The sequence below is a fragment of the Trichechus manatus genome, unplaced genomic scaffold, assembly GCF_000243295.1.
Source record: "Trichechus manatus latirostris isolate Lorelei unplaced genomic scaffold, TriManLat1.0 scaffold00161, whole genome shotgun sequence".
Classification (NCBI taxonomy): Eukaryota; Metazoa; Chordata; class Mammalia; order Sirenia; family Trichechidae; genus Trichechus; species Trichechus manatus.
The window spans coordinates 4,689,046-4,702,906 of record NW_004444097.1 but is presented as its reverse complement, the minus strand read 5'-3'; the positions used below and the strand labels follow the sequence as shown (position 1 = coordinate 4,702,906).

The 13,861-nt window shown below is 39.8% G+C and overlaps 1 protein-coding gene across 5 annotated transcripts in view; it reads right to left on the bottom strand.

The window, feature by feature from the left end:
* GALK2 (galactokinase 2) overlaps positions 1-13,861 on the bottom strand; it is a 242,603-nt gene that overhangs the window by 138,988 nt on the left and 89,754 nt on the right. For all 5 annotated transcript variants that reach the window (XM_023740659.1, XM_004386303.2, XM_023740662.1 and 2 more), the window contains one exon: positions 1,341-1,464. In XM_023740659.1, coding sequence (XP_023596427.1) covers positions 1,341-1,464 — 124 coding nt within the window. The remainder of the gene's footprint in view (positions 1-1,340; positions 1,465-13,861) is intronic.

Here is a 13,861-nt window from a genome sequence, read left to right as displayed (position 1 = left end):
GTGCTTCATCTCAATTTATTTTGTGCATCCTTTAGAAAGATGTGTCCTAAGGTATCAGAAAAGCCTAAGATGATTTGGTAGGTTATTTTTTGGGTCTGAGAACACTCACAAAAGAATTTTCCCATATAAATTAATGGTAATTGCTTCTTCACTTTACGTCGTCATTTCAGCTTACAAAAGGTTTCAGGGGAACGCTCTACTTTTGGATAGCAGGGCAAATCTGTATCTTGCACAACCTGATATAGTGCCTGATTAAAGGCACTCATAAAATTTTTGCTGAAAGAATGAACAGTACTGCAGGCAAACTATCCAATAAACTATGAGCCAAAAATATAAAAATATGCCAACTTTATACCAAAATCTTTTTTTAATCAAATCCATCATAATATATTATAAGAAAGTAAGATTTCCTGGAATGCAAAGATGGTTAAACATTAGAAAATTCATCAAAGTAAGTCACCATTTTTTAAAAAAACCTAATCTTCGATATTAAAAAGACATTTAATAAAATTCAATACCCATTATGAATATTTTTAATCTTAGCAAACTATTAAAAAAAAAAAAACTTCCTTAACTTGATAAAGCATATGTACCAGAAACTTACATCAATAATGTACCAGACTATATGCTCAACACTGAGGCTAGAGCATTGAAGAAGACAGGCAACAGTACCAAAGTCACAGAGTTTACAATACACTATAGCATTCAGATAAAATAACCAGATAACGATAAAACAGCAAGGTAAGATGCTGTGAAAGAGAATTACAGAGTGTCTAGCAACATAGGAAAAGCACCTGACCTGAATTTCCTGGAGATAGTTACCTCAATAGATGCTAAATACCTTGTAGGCAAGGACAGAGTTATTTTCATCTTTGTTCATCTTTCTTGAATAAATAAATAAACAACAACAAAAAAGTTGCTGTCGAATCAATTCGAACTCATGACAACCCCATGTGTAAACAAACATTAAATAATTACCTTAGATTCTTTTCAAAATCAGGTATAAATTTCCAGTTAATTAAATAATATAAATAAATGTCTCCTAAAGAGTTCATTTGGGTACAAACATAACACCAAACACACACAAAACACAAATATACATATAGGTGGTGTTGTTAGGTGCCATCGAGTTGATTTTGACTCATAGAGACCACCTGTGACAGAGCAGAACTGCCCCATAGCATTTTCTAGGCCATAACCTTTACGGGAGCAGATCGCCAGGTCTTTCTCCTGCAGAGCCACTGGAGGGGTTCAAACTGCCAATCTTTCAGCTAACAGCTGAGAGCTAAACTGTTGTGCCACCAGGGCTCCTCCTTATAGTAGCGATCCTAAATACTCACGGGTACAAGGGGTTTGTATTGATCAGTCGGATAGTCTGTGTTTTCACAGGTTCCACGGCTATTAGCATATCTTGTTCTACAGCCATAGGAAGAACAGCATATCCACAGTAATCTATATGCTCTCCTAGAAAAAGAGAAAGCATTTTTTATTATTGTTAGCACATTAAACAAACAAACCTCAAGTAAGTAAAGATTCAGAAAAACGTTGACTTCAAGTCAGGTTTTTCCTGCAAACAAAAACACTATGGGCAGAGAGTGACTGTCTTTTCTTTTTTCCAGGCATCTCAGGAATTTCTGCTAGCCACAAGTATATTAGTTATTAGTTTCTGTGATTTTTTAGACTTCTTTATATCTTCACAAGTTTTTTGTTTGTTTTTTCACTTTCTAATTCATAATGGAGGTCCCTGGGTAATGCAAATGGTTAACACACTCAGCTGCTAACCAAAAGGCTGGAGGTTTGAGTTCACCCAGAGGTGCCTCAGAAGAAAGGTCTGTTGATCTACTTCTGAAAAATCAGCCATTAAAAATTCTATGGATCACACACGAGGTCACCATAAGTCAGAACTGACTCGAGGGCAACTGAAAAATAAAAAATTCATAATGACCATTTTCAAATATTTTAGTTTTACGAACATCGAGCAAATTGATACCTCCTTTCTCTGTTGCTCTTTTGTATTCACTTTTTAAATAAGAACAACTGAAGAACTTAGAACACGCTCCCTTATATTAGCTTTATTTGAGTCCTAATCTCTTCTTACTAGCCAATAAGCTCACTAAGGGTAAAGATTTTGCTTTATCTATTTTTGTGGCCTCTCAGCCCAAACCAAATGCCTAGCAAGTCAAACTGGCACTGATAAGTTGTGCTGGATGTGCTAGGTTTAGCTGGAAAAAGAACACTTAAATTGTATAATACTTAATTTTTATACATCATAAGTAAATAAATAAAATATCTTCTTTTCCTCTTCATTCTAATTCCTTTATGAATCACCAGCAAGAATCTCTTTTTTTCCTAGGCCTATCTTCTGAGGCACCTCTGGGTGGGTTTCAACCACCAACCTTTCAGCTAGTAGTCGAGCACTTAGCCATTTGTGCCACCTGGGGACCTCAACAAAATGATGCACTATCAAAGGTTTCAAAATCTGTTCACGTATTTTGATGGTGCACATGCAAGAAGAAGAAACAGAAGTAGTGATAAGCTAGAACCTATTAGAGATGTATCTGAAATCTGAATCGGTATTTACAAGACGGATCTTCTAGGTTCATGCACAACAGTCAATGGGAAGAAAGCTGTATTCAAACAGCTTTTTCCACTTTAGGTATACATACCTTTAAAACCAGGAAAATACAGAATAAAAAACTGGATTTGCTGTGTTTAAATTCTTATTAAAATTTTTAAGAGAAATCTTTTTTCCCTATTATACCCAAAACTACCATTTAAACTCAAGGTTGTCAGTCATAAGATTTAAATACAAAATAACAATTCAAGAAATATGGGCTAAGCAGTATGTAAATTAATTTATATTTCCCGAGGACATATTTTTATATTTGGTTATTACTATGGGAGACATTGATCAACTAAGACACACAAAATATGCATGAAAGACAGTTCAACTCCAGGCTTATATATCTATATGTTTTTTAATTGGACTTTAGATGAAGGTTTACAGAACAGTTTCTCATTAAACAGTTAGTACACATATAGTTTTATAACAATGGTTAACAACCCCAGACATGTCAACACTGTCCATTTTCAAACGTGGGTTCCCTATTACCAGCTTTCCTGTCCCCTCCTGCCTTCTAGTCCTTGTCCCTGGACCGCTGTGCCTCATTAGTCTAGTTTTATGGGGCTGTCTAATCTTTGGCTGAATGGTGAACACTGGGAGTGAGTTCATTACTGAGCTAAAAGGGTGTCCGGGGGCCATACTCTCGGGGTTTCTCCAGTTTGTCAGGCCAGTAAGTCTGGTCTTTTTTTATCAGTTAGAATTTTGTTCTACATTTTTCTCCAGCACTGTCTGGGACCCTCTGTTGTGATCCCTGTTACAGCAGTCAGTGGTCGGAGCCAGGCACCATGTAGTTGTACCGGACTCAGTCTAGTGGAGGCCGTGGTAGTTGTGGTCCATTAGTCCTCTGGACTAATCTTTTCCTTGTATCTTGTTTTCTTCATTCTCCCTTGCTCCCAAATGGGCGAGACCGAGACCAGTGGAGTATCTTAGATGGCTGCTCACAAGCTTTTAAGACCCCAGATGCTACTCACCAAGGTAGAATGTAGAACATTATCTTTATAAACTGTCATGACAATTGAGCAAGATGTTCCCCAGGATCATGGTCCCCATAGCCCTCTGCCCAGCAATTCAGTCCCTCAGGGAGTTTGGATGTATCTATGGAGCTTCCATGACCTTTCCTTGTACAAGTTGTGCTGGCTTCCCCAGTATTCTGTACTGTCTTACCCTTCACCAAAGTTACCACTTATCTATTGTCTAGTTCCCCACTCTACCCCTCCCATCCCTTATAACCAACAAAGATTGTTTCTTTTTGTGTGTAAAGTTTTTCATGAGTTTTTACAGTACAGGTCTCATACAATATTTGTCTTTTGTGATTCACTTATTTCACTCAGCATAATGTCCTCCAGTTTCATCCATGTTATGAGATGCTTCACAGATTCATCATTCTTCTTTATTGTTGCGTAATATCCCACAGTGTGTACGTTCCATAGTTTGTTTATCCATTCATCTGTTGATAGGCATCTAGGTTGTTTCCATCTTTTTGCTATTGTGAACAATGCTGCAATGAACATGGCTGTGCATAGTCTATTCATGTGACAGCTCTTATTTCTCTAGGATATATTCCTAGGAATAGGATTGCTGGATCGTATAGTATTTCTATCACTAGCTTTCTAAGGAAGCACCTTATCATTTTCCAAAATGGTTGTATCATTTTGGATTCCCACCAGCAGTGCATAAGAGTTCTGATCTCCCCGCAGCCTCTCCAACATCTGTTATTTCCAGTGTTTTTGATTCGTGCCAGTAATGCTGGGGTGAGATGGTATCTCATTGCGGTTTTGATTTGCATTTCTCTAATCGCTACTGATTGCAAGCATTTCCTCATGTGTCTCTTAGCCACTTTAATGTCTTCTTTGGTGAACTGGCTGTTCATTACCTTTGCCCATCTTTTAATTGGATTATTTGTCTTTTTGCAGTAGAGGTGCTGGATTTTCTTGTAGATTTTAAGATTAGACCTTTGTCTGACTTGTAATGTCCAAAAATTTTTTTCCCAGTCTGTAGGTTCTCTTTTTACTCTTGGTGAAGTCTTTTGATGAGCATCAGTGTTTAATTTTTAGAAGATGCCAGTTATCTAGCCTATCTTCTGGAGTTTGTGTGCTGTTGGTTATGGTCTGTATCCTGTTAATGCCATATATTAGGGCCTCTAGTGTTGATCCTATTTTTATTCTACGAACTTCATAGTTTTTGGATCTATATTTAGGTCTTTGATCCACTTTGACTTAGTTTTTGTATATGGTGTGAGGTATGGGTCCTGTTTCTTTTTTTTGAAAATGGACATCCAGTTTTGCCAGCACCATTTGTTAAAAAGATTGTCTGTTTCCAATTTGATGGACTTTGGGCCCTTGTCGAAGATCAGGTGATCATAGGTGGATGGATTTACATCTGGGTTCTCAACTCTGTTCCACTGGTCAATGTATCTGTCGTTGTACCAGTACCAGGCTGTTTTGACTACCGTAGCTGTATAGTAGGTTTTGAGGTCAGGTAGTGTGAGTCCTCCTACTTTATTCTTCTTCTTCAATAGTGCTTTACTTACCAGGGGCTTCTTCCCTTTCCATATAAAGTTAATGATTAGTTTTTCTATCTCTTTAAAGAATGTTGTTGGTATCTGGATTGGGATTGCATTGTATTTGTAAACTGCTTTGGGTAGAATTGTCATTTTCTAATGTTAAGTCTACCTATCCATGAGATGGTATATTTTTCCATTTATGTAGATCCCTTTGGGTTTCTTGCGGTAGTGTTTTGTAGTTTTCTTTCTGTAGGTCTTTTACATCCCTGGTTAGATTTATTCCTAAGTATTTTATTTTTTTAGGGGCTATTATAAATGGTATTGTTTTCCTGATTTCCTTTTCATCATTCTTTTTATTGGTATATAAGAATCCAACTGATTTTTGAATGTTTATCTTGTATCCTGCTACTCTGCTGAATCTATTAGTTCCAGTAGTTTTCTTGTGGAGTGTTTAGGGTTTTCTATGTATGGTATCATATCATCCACAAACGGGGACAGTTTAACTTCTTCATTACCAATTTGGATGCCCTTTATTTCTTTTCTTGCCTTATTGCTCTAGCTAGGACTTCCAGCACAATGTTAAATAGGAGTGGTGATAAAGGGCATCCTTGTCTTGTTCCTGTTCTCAAGGGGAATGTTTTCAGCCTCTCTCCATTAAGAATGATGTTGACCACTGGTTTTGCATAGATGCCCTCTATTATGCTGAGAAATTTCCCTGCTATACCTATTTTATTGAGAGTTTTTATCAGGAATGGGTGTTGGACTTTGTTGAATGCCTTTCTGCTTCGACTGAGATGATCATGTGATTCTTTTCTTTCCTTTTATTTATGTGTTGGATTACGCTGATTGATTTTCTAATGTTGAACCATCCTTGCATATCTGGTATGATTCCTACTTGGTTGTAGTGTATTATTTTTTTGATATGATGCTGAATTCTATTGGCTAGAATTTTGTTGAGAATGTTTGCATCTATCTTCATGAGAGATATTGGTCTGTAATTTCCTTTTTTGTGGTGTCTTTGCCTGGTTTTGGTATCAGGGTTATGCTGGTTTCACAGAACGAATTCGGAAGTGCTTCCTTTTCTGTATTCTGAAATAGTTTGAGTAGTACTGGTATAAGCTCTTCTCTGAACATTTGGTCGAATTCTCCAGTGAAGCCATCTGGGCCAGGGCCTTTTTTGGTCGGGAGTTTTTTTTACTTACCTTTTCAATCTCTTCTCTTGCAACGGGTCTGTTTAGATTTTCAACATCACTTTGTGTTAGTCTGGGTAGGTAGTGTGTTTATAGAAATTTATCCATTTCTTCTAGGTTTTCAAATTTGTTGGAGTATAGTTTTTCATATTACTCTGTTATGATCCTTTTTATTTCAGTTGGGTCTGTTGTAATAGCCCCCATTTCATTTCTTATTTGGGTTATTTGCATCCTCTCCTGTTTTTCTTTTGTCAGTCTGGCCAGTGGTTTGTCTATTTTGTTGATCCTTTCAAAGAACCAACTATTGGTTTTGGTATTCTTTCTATTGTTTTTCTATTCTCTATTTCATTTATTTCTGCTCTGATATCTTTATTATTTCCTTTCTTCTGGTGGCTGTGGGCTTTTTTTTACTGTTCTATTTCTGTTTGTTCGAGTTCTGTAGTTAGTGTTTTGATTTTGTCCCTTTCTTCTTTATTGATGTGTGCATCTACTGCTATAAATTGTCCTCTGAGGACTGCCTTTGCTGTGTCCCACAGGTTTTGGTATGATGTGTTTTCATTCTCATTTGATTCCAGGATTTTTTTATTCCATCTCTGATTTCTTCTATTACCCAGTGGTTTGTAAGCAAGCTGTTATTCAGTTTCCGAAAATTGATTTTTTTCCTTGCTTTTCCTGTTGTTAATTTCTACCTTGACGGCATTGTTATCAGAGAAGATACTTTGTATTATCTCAACATTTTGGATCTTGCCGAGGATTGTTCTGTGGCCTAAGATGTGGTCTATTCTGGAGAATGTTTCATGTGTATTGGAAAAGAATGTGTACTTTGCAATGCTTATATTTTTAAATAAACATTATTGCACATATTACTGTAGGTACCCAGTCTTTTATTTCTATATTGATGTGTCCTTTAAGATGAGATAATAATGGTATTTTTTGGATTGACAGTAACAGAATTGGTTTTCAAAGTTGACTTTCTCTCCAACGTCCTTTGAAAAGACAAAAATAAAGAAAAGTGTTTCTCAAGTAGAAAACGCATATTCAAACAAGCAGGTCACTCAAGGAAAAGAGTCCTCTCACAATAGCAGCAAGCTTTTCATGTCCTCTTTCTGCTCCTGTGTTGTCTCCAGGCCTTATCCCTCTGCCTCTATTCTTGTGTGGTTCATGTCACATTCTCTCCTCCTCACTGCACTCGTCTATGAGTCTCTTGGACACTCTGCTCCTCACTGAAGACCTCAGCATCTGGTTCCAGTACCCTGTGGAACCACATTTATCCAAAGATGATATACAATGGCTAACAAGCACAGAAAGACACTAAAACATCATTAATGATTACAGAAATGCAAATCGAAACCATGAGATAACATTTCAAAGCCACTCCAAAAACAAAACCCATTGCTGTTGAGTCGATTCCAACTCAATAGCGACCCTACAGGACAGAGCAGAGCTGCCCCATAAGGTTTCCAAGCAGTGGCTGGTGGATTCGAACTGCCAACTTTTTGGTTAGCAGCCATAGCTCTTAAGCACTGCACCACCAGGGCTCCTCAAACTCACTAAGATGGCTATTTAGAAGCTCTGGTGGTGCAGTGGTTAAAGCGCTCAGCTGCTAACTGACAAGTCGGTGGTTCAAACTCACTAGCCACTTTGGGGGAGAAAGATATGGCAGTCGGTTTCCAAAAATATTACAAAAGTAAGTAGGACGGCTATTATCCAAAAAAAATGGAAAATAACAAATATGGGTGAGGATGTGGAGAAACTGGAACACTTTTATATTGCTTATGGGAATGTAAAATGGTGCAGCTGCTGTGGAAAACAGTTTGGCAGTTCTTCAAAAAGTTAAATATAGAATAATCAACCAGAAGAACTAGATGGTGCCCAGCTACCACCACCGACCACTCCTGACTGGGATTACAACAGAGGGTCCTGGACAGAGCAGGGGAAAAATGTAGAACAAGTGATCAAACTCACAAAAAAGACCAGACTGAGAGAAACTGGAAGAACTCCCGAGACTATGGCCCCTGGATACCCTTCTAACTCAGACTTGAAGCCACTCCCGAAGTTTACCTTTCAGCCAAAGATTAGGCAGGCGTATAAGACAAACAATAACACATGTGAGAAATGTGCTTCTTAGATCAATCAACTAGAGGAGATCAAATGGGCAACACCTGCCCAGGAACAAAGATAAGAAGGCAGGAGGCGAGAGGAAAACTAAACGAATGGACATGGTGAACCTGGGGTAGAAAGGGAAAGGGGGAGAGTGCTGACACAATGCAGGATTGCAGTCAATGCTGTGAAACAATGTGTATAAATTTTTTAATGAGAAACTAATTTGCTCTGTAAATTTTCACTTAAAATCACACACAAAAAAAGAATTATCATATAGCCCATTAATTCCACTCCTAGGTACATACCCAAACGAAGACACATGTACACTGATGTATGTTCATTGCAGCATTATTTATAATACTTATAAAGTGGAAACAACTCAAGTATCCATCAGCAGATGAATGTTGTTGTTGTTAGATACTGTCAAGTAGGTTCCAACTCATAGCGACCCTATGTACAACAAAACAAAACATTGCCCAGTCCTGCGACATCCTCATGATCACTGTTATGCTTGAGCTCATTCCTGCAGTCACTGTCTCAATCCATTTCATTGAGGGTCTTCCTCTTTTTCGCTGAACCTCTAATTACCAAGCATGATGTCCTTCTCCAGGGACTGGTCCCTCCTGATAACATGCCCAAAGTATGTGAGATGCAGTCTCGCCATCCTTGCTCCTAAGGAGCATTCTAGCTGTACTTCCTCCAAAACAGATTTGTTTGTTCTTTTTGGCAGTCCATGGTATATTCAATGTTCTTCACCAAGGCCTTAATTCAAAGGCATCAATTCTTCTTCAGTCTTCCTTATACACTGCCCAGCCTTCACATGCATATGAGGCAACTGAAAACACCATGGCTTAGGTCAGGCACACCTTAGTCCAAAAGTAACATCTTTGCTTTTTGATACTTTAAAGAGGTCTTCTGGTGCAGCAGATTTGCCCAATGCAATGCGTCATTTGATTTCTTGACTGCTGCTTCCATGGTTATTGATTGTGGATCCAAGTAAACTTAAATCCTTGACAACTTCAATCTTTTCTCCATTTATTATGATGTTGCTTATTGGTCCAGTTGTGAGGATTTTTGTTTGGGTTGGAGAAAGACTCATTAACAACCTGTGTTATGTAGATGATACAACCTTGCTTGCTGAAAGTGAAGAGGACTTGAAGCACTTACTGATGGAAGATCAAAGACTACAGCCTTCAGAATGGATTACACCTCAATAGATGAATGGATAAATAAAATGTAGTATATACATACAACGGAATATTATTCAGTTATAAAGGCCAGAGAAACCCACCTCATGATAACCTCGTGATATCAAATGACCTCAGAGGGAAGAGGCTGGGGTTTGTATTACATAATGAGACCCCCAATAAAACTTCTGGACACTACTCTCCATTAGCTTCCTGGTTGGCGAGAAATAGCTGTTCTCAGGAGGGTGATGCACCCTCTTTGGGACATGGAAGCTTCATACTGGGAACACTCCCAGACATTGCCCTGTGCCTGTCTTCTTTATGCTGATCCTGCTTTGTAGCCTTTATAATAAAGCTGTTATTGTAAGTATAATGTATTCCATGAGTTTGTGAGTCATTCCAGCAAATTATCAAACCTAAGGGAGTAGCTGGAGCCAGCAGGTCAGAATTGAGGGTGGCCTAAGGACTCCCAAGCTTGTGGCTGGTATCCAGAGAAGGTAGAGGGGACCTCCGAATTTGTAGCCACTAGATCAGAAGTAAAGGATCCTGGGGCGGGGTGGTCCCTGAGCTTGAGGCTGGAATCCTGAAAGAATAGTGGAAAAATCCTAATTTGTAGCCAGCAGGTGACTGGTGACTCAAGTCTTAGGCCTGTTTGGCAGTCTGAGGACTGCATCCTTCAACTTGTGAGCTTTGAGTGGTTAGGATCAGAGAAAGAAGTGCTTCACTAGCAGCTGCTATCAGAACAAAAGTGACATAAAAGGTAGGATTTCTTTGATTAATCCTCTCAGAAGTACATATATTTCTGAAATTGAGATTGATTCAGAATAAACCTAGAAGCTAACAAAATAGGTTTTACATATCCTCAAAACAATGTTCCATAAATAACATTTGTCTCAATAGAGTTTTTGATGAAACATCAAATGGTAATAAGTTGCTAATCAAAAGAACAAACAAATATTTATAAGTTCAACATTCTTTTGTGGAAAATGAGCTACTTATCAAGACCAATGGAAGGGAGTAGATCATCTACTCTACCTACCTACTTCTCTTTGTCATCCAAAAAAAAAAAAAAAAGCAAAGCAAAACAAAAAAACTTCACCAGAAATAATAAAATAAATAATGCTGTTCTCACCTAATGTTTCCGTTTTATCAAATTATTGCCTATAGGAGGATCTCATCACCACCAAGAAAGAAGAGCCAGGAGTGGAGCACAGCCTTTGGACCCAGGATACCTGCACTGAGAAACTCCTGGAACCAGGAGACCGAGAGAGAGAGCTCTGTAACACTGAAGACGGTGACAAGCAGCGGCAGAGAAATGGCAGCAGCAGAACCAGGAGACCAGCAGGAGGTGGACTGGCCCACAGATCAAGAAACTTGAGTGCCTTAGGGCAGGAGGCTTGCTGGCGGAGTAGGGTGCCTCCGGGCACTTGGTGAAGCTAGGTTTGCTGACCCACAGAGCTAGAGGCGAGTGCCTTCCAGCTGGGGCTTACTGGCAGAGTGGGGTATCTAGGGGCACTTGTCATGGAGCTAAAAGAGCTTTGTAACACTTGCTCAAGCAGGGCAGAGGCCAAGGGACCAGAGAGAAGTGTGCCTGCAGGCAAGGCTGAGAAGAGACTGTCCTGACTGAAGAATTGTATCCTGAGTGTTCCTGAAGCTGAATTGTAACCTATTACTTCCCTAATAAACCTCATAATTGTGAATATCATCTGTGAGTTCTGTGTGGCCATTACAAGGAATTATCAAACTCAGCAGAGAAGTAGAGAGTGCCATGGGAGGTACGGCTGGTGTCAGAATTGGTAAAGATGGCAGAGAGAGGAGGCATGTCTGACTTCTGCCTCATAGGAATCAACCATGGGCTGTTGATCCTGATTCTCCTTCCTCCTTGTGAAGTTAGATGAGGTCAGACACTTCCACCATGCCATTTTTACAGTTAGTGTCAGAAGCGGGGATTGTTGTAATAGCTCCAGACTTACGAAGAGAAAGAACAAAGGGGCTTGGGAAGTGAAGCTTTTGATTCGTGGTTAGTTACTTTAGTTATTATTATCTATAATGGCTAAAAGAAAGTAAGAGATGTTATGCTGCAACTGAGGGGAGAAAAGCCACGTCTGGAGTGGCTGGGGGCAAGGGCCGAGTCTATTAAGTGGAATGTTTGATAGGGGGCCAGGGTCTACTGGTTCCACCCAGCCAGAGGCCCAAGGCCATATGAATACAAATGGGAAGATAGTCAAAGGATGGTGAAGATGAAACCGGAATGTTTTTTAAAAAAGGTTACGTGTTTATCTGAATATACTATGGATATTGAATATTTCTCCTACCTAGCATTGTAAAACAGACCAAAATGTATGACAGAAATGAATATGGGTATTATAGATTACAGAGAACATGTAACTCCACCTTCAGCCAATATTTGATTGGATATGATAAAACAGGAACTAGGATTTGCCTGAAAAAACACAGGCTTTTCATTTCAAGCCAGTAGGCCTGTGTATAGAGCGGTGGCTTAAGTTGAAAACCTGAGCCCCACCCAGAATTTGCACTTGAAAAGACAAGGAGATCCACCCAGAACTTCTGGGAGAGGAGAAAAACTGCATTTGAAGGACTTACAGGAAAAAAAAAAAATTTTTTTTTTAAATTGCTTTTTGAATTTCCAGCAAGCGGTTTGCCTTTGGGTGCACTGAAGCAGGAAAAGTCAGTGCCCATCAGAAGGAACCTCCTTATAGGACTGGAAGTTAAAAGGAGCCAGTGAATAGACAGCTTGGCATGCTCGCTTGTGGTGACCACATGGGTCCACTCATGAGTGAAAGTGAGGAAAGTGCAGCAATGAAGAGATGGGCTGAGTTTGGACATATTCCATTGGCACCTGCTGAACTAGCCCACAGAGGCTAGAGATGACAGAGACAGAGGAAGGGCTGGCTGGTCCGAAGTGCAGGGAGTTGTGTGGACCCCTGAGTTTACGGGTAGAGCCCTTGGACCTAGCCTAGGGGGGGCGGGGATGAGAGAGAGACAGAAGGGGGTCCAGCTGGTCTGAAGTGCCAGGAGGTGTGTATGAACTCCCAAGGCTACAGCTGTTACCTATCGTGTCCTAGCTTGGATGGCTATGGATGAGCTGACCAGAACCCTATCAAATGAAGAGAAAGACGTTTGACACCGCAAGCTGGTATACATTGCTCCAATTTGACGGCTTGCTCTGGACTAGACTGGGCTTTGCTTATGGATTCAGATGCTCAAAGTTCCAATTGGAACAGAAGATTCTTCAAGACCAAGGAACATGTTTGCCTCCACAGAGTACTGGTTTGAGAGGGATGGACAACGTAAACACTGGCATTCTAAAATGGGCAAAGATAATAAGACAGTGCTTCCCAGGCTGCAAAAAATTCCACTGTCTCAAGCAGATTGCTTAGCACTCCCCATAGCTTTATGTTAAAATCCTGGTTCCTTTGCTTGGCACTCCCCACAACTTTACTTAAAATCCTGGTTCCCCTCTCCTTAACTGCTGCCCAAAACTAGAGGAAATTGGTGGAAACCAGTTTAGGCGTCATGTTGACATTCAGGATAAACTTTTGTCTCATTAAATACCTCGTACATAGTATCTTCTCCATCTCTAGGTGGAGCTTAACTGCCATTTTCTGAACATGCAATGCATGAAGTTATATGCAGACCCAATTGCACCTGCGCAGTATGACTAAGAATGCTGCTGATGTAACTTGTACGAATTTCCTACTTGTAAAACCCCTTAAAAGTAACCATTCCCCTCACACTCGACGAGCAGTCTTGGTGACAGCAGCCCTGACTGTTCCTTCCCTTGCACAACGAAATAAAGATATCTTTCCACTTTCCCACCTTCGTCTCTCGTTTATTAGCTGAGACGAGTTGCACCAAGCAGAACCTGGGGTTTCCACCTGGCAACAATAAAGGCATGAAATGGCTAGTTTACATGCTTTTGTGGGTGTGCTTACACTCAAAATGAGGGGGACAAGGGAGGATCGACACTAAACAGATTCCTCTTACCTGATAGGTCTGGGAAAGAAAGGGAGGAAGAAGATGCTGATAGAATTATGTGAGTCAGCTGTAAGTAATGATTGTTAACACGGTTGTGATTGTAAAAACTTTAACTGCATAGAGTTCCAGCAAAATGGCGCTCTAGGCAGAAACACCACGCCGTCCCTCCACAACAGAGATCCGAAAAACTAAGCCAAACAGAGAATCAACAATCCTGAAACCCTAGAACATCAAATGAAGAACTCAGCCGAACACC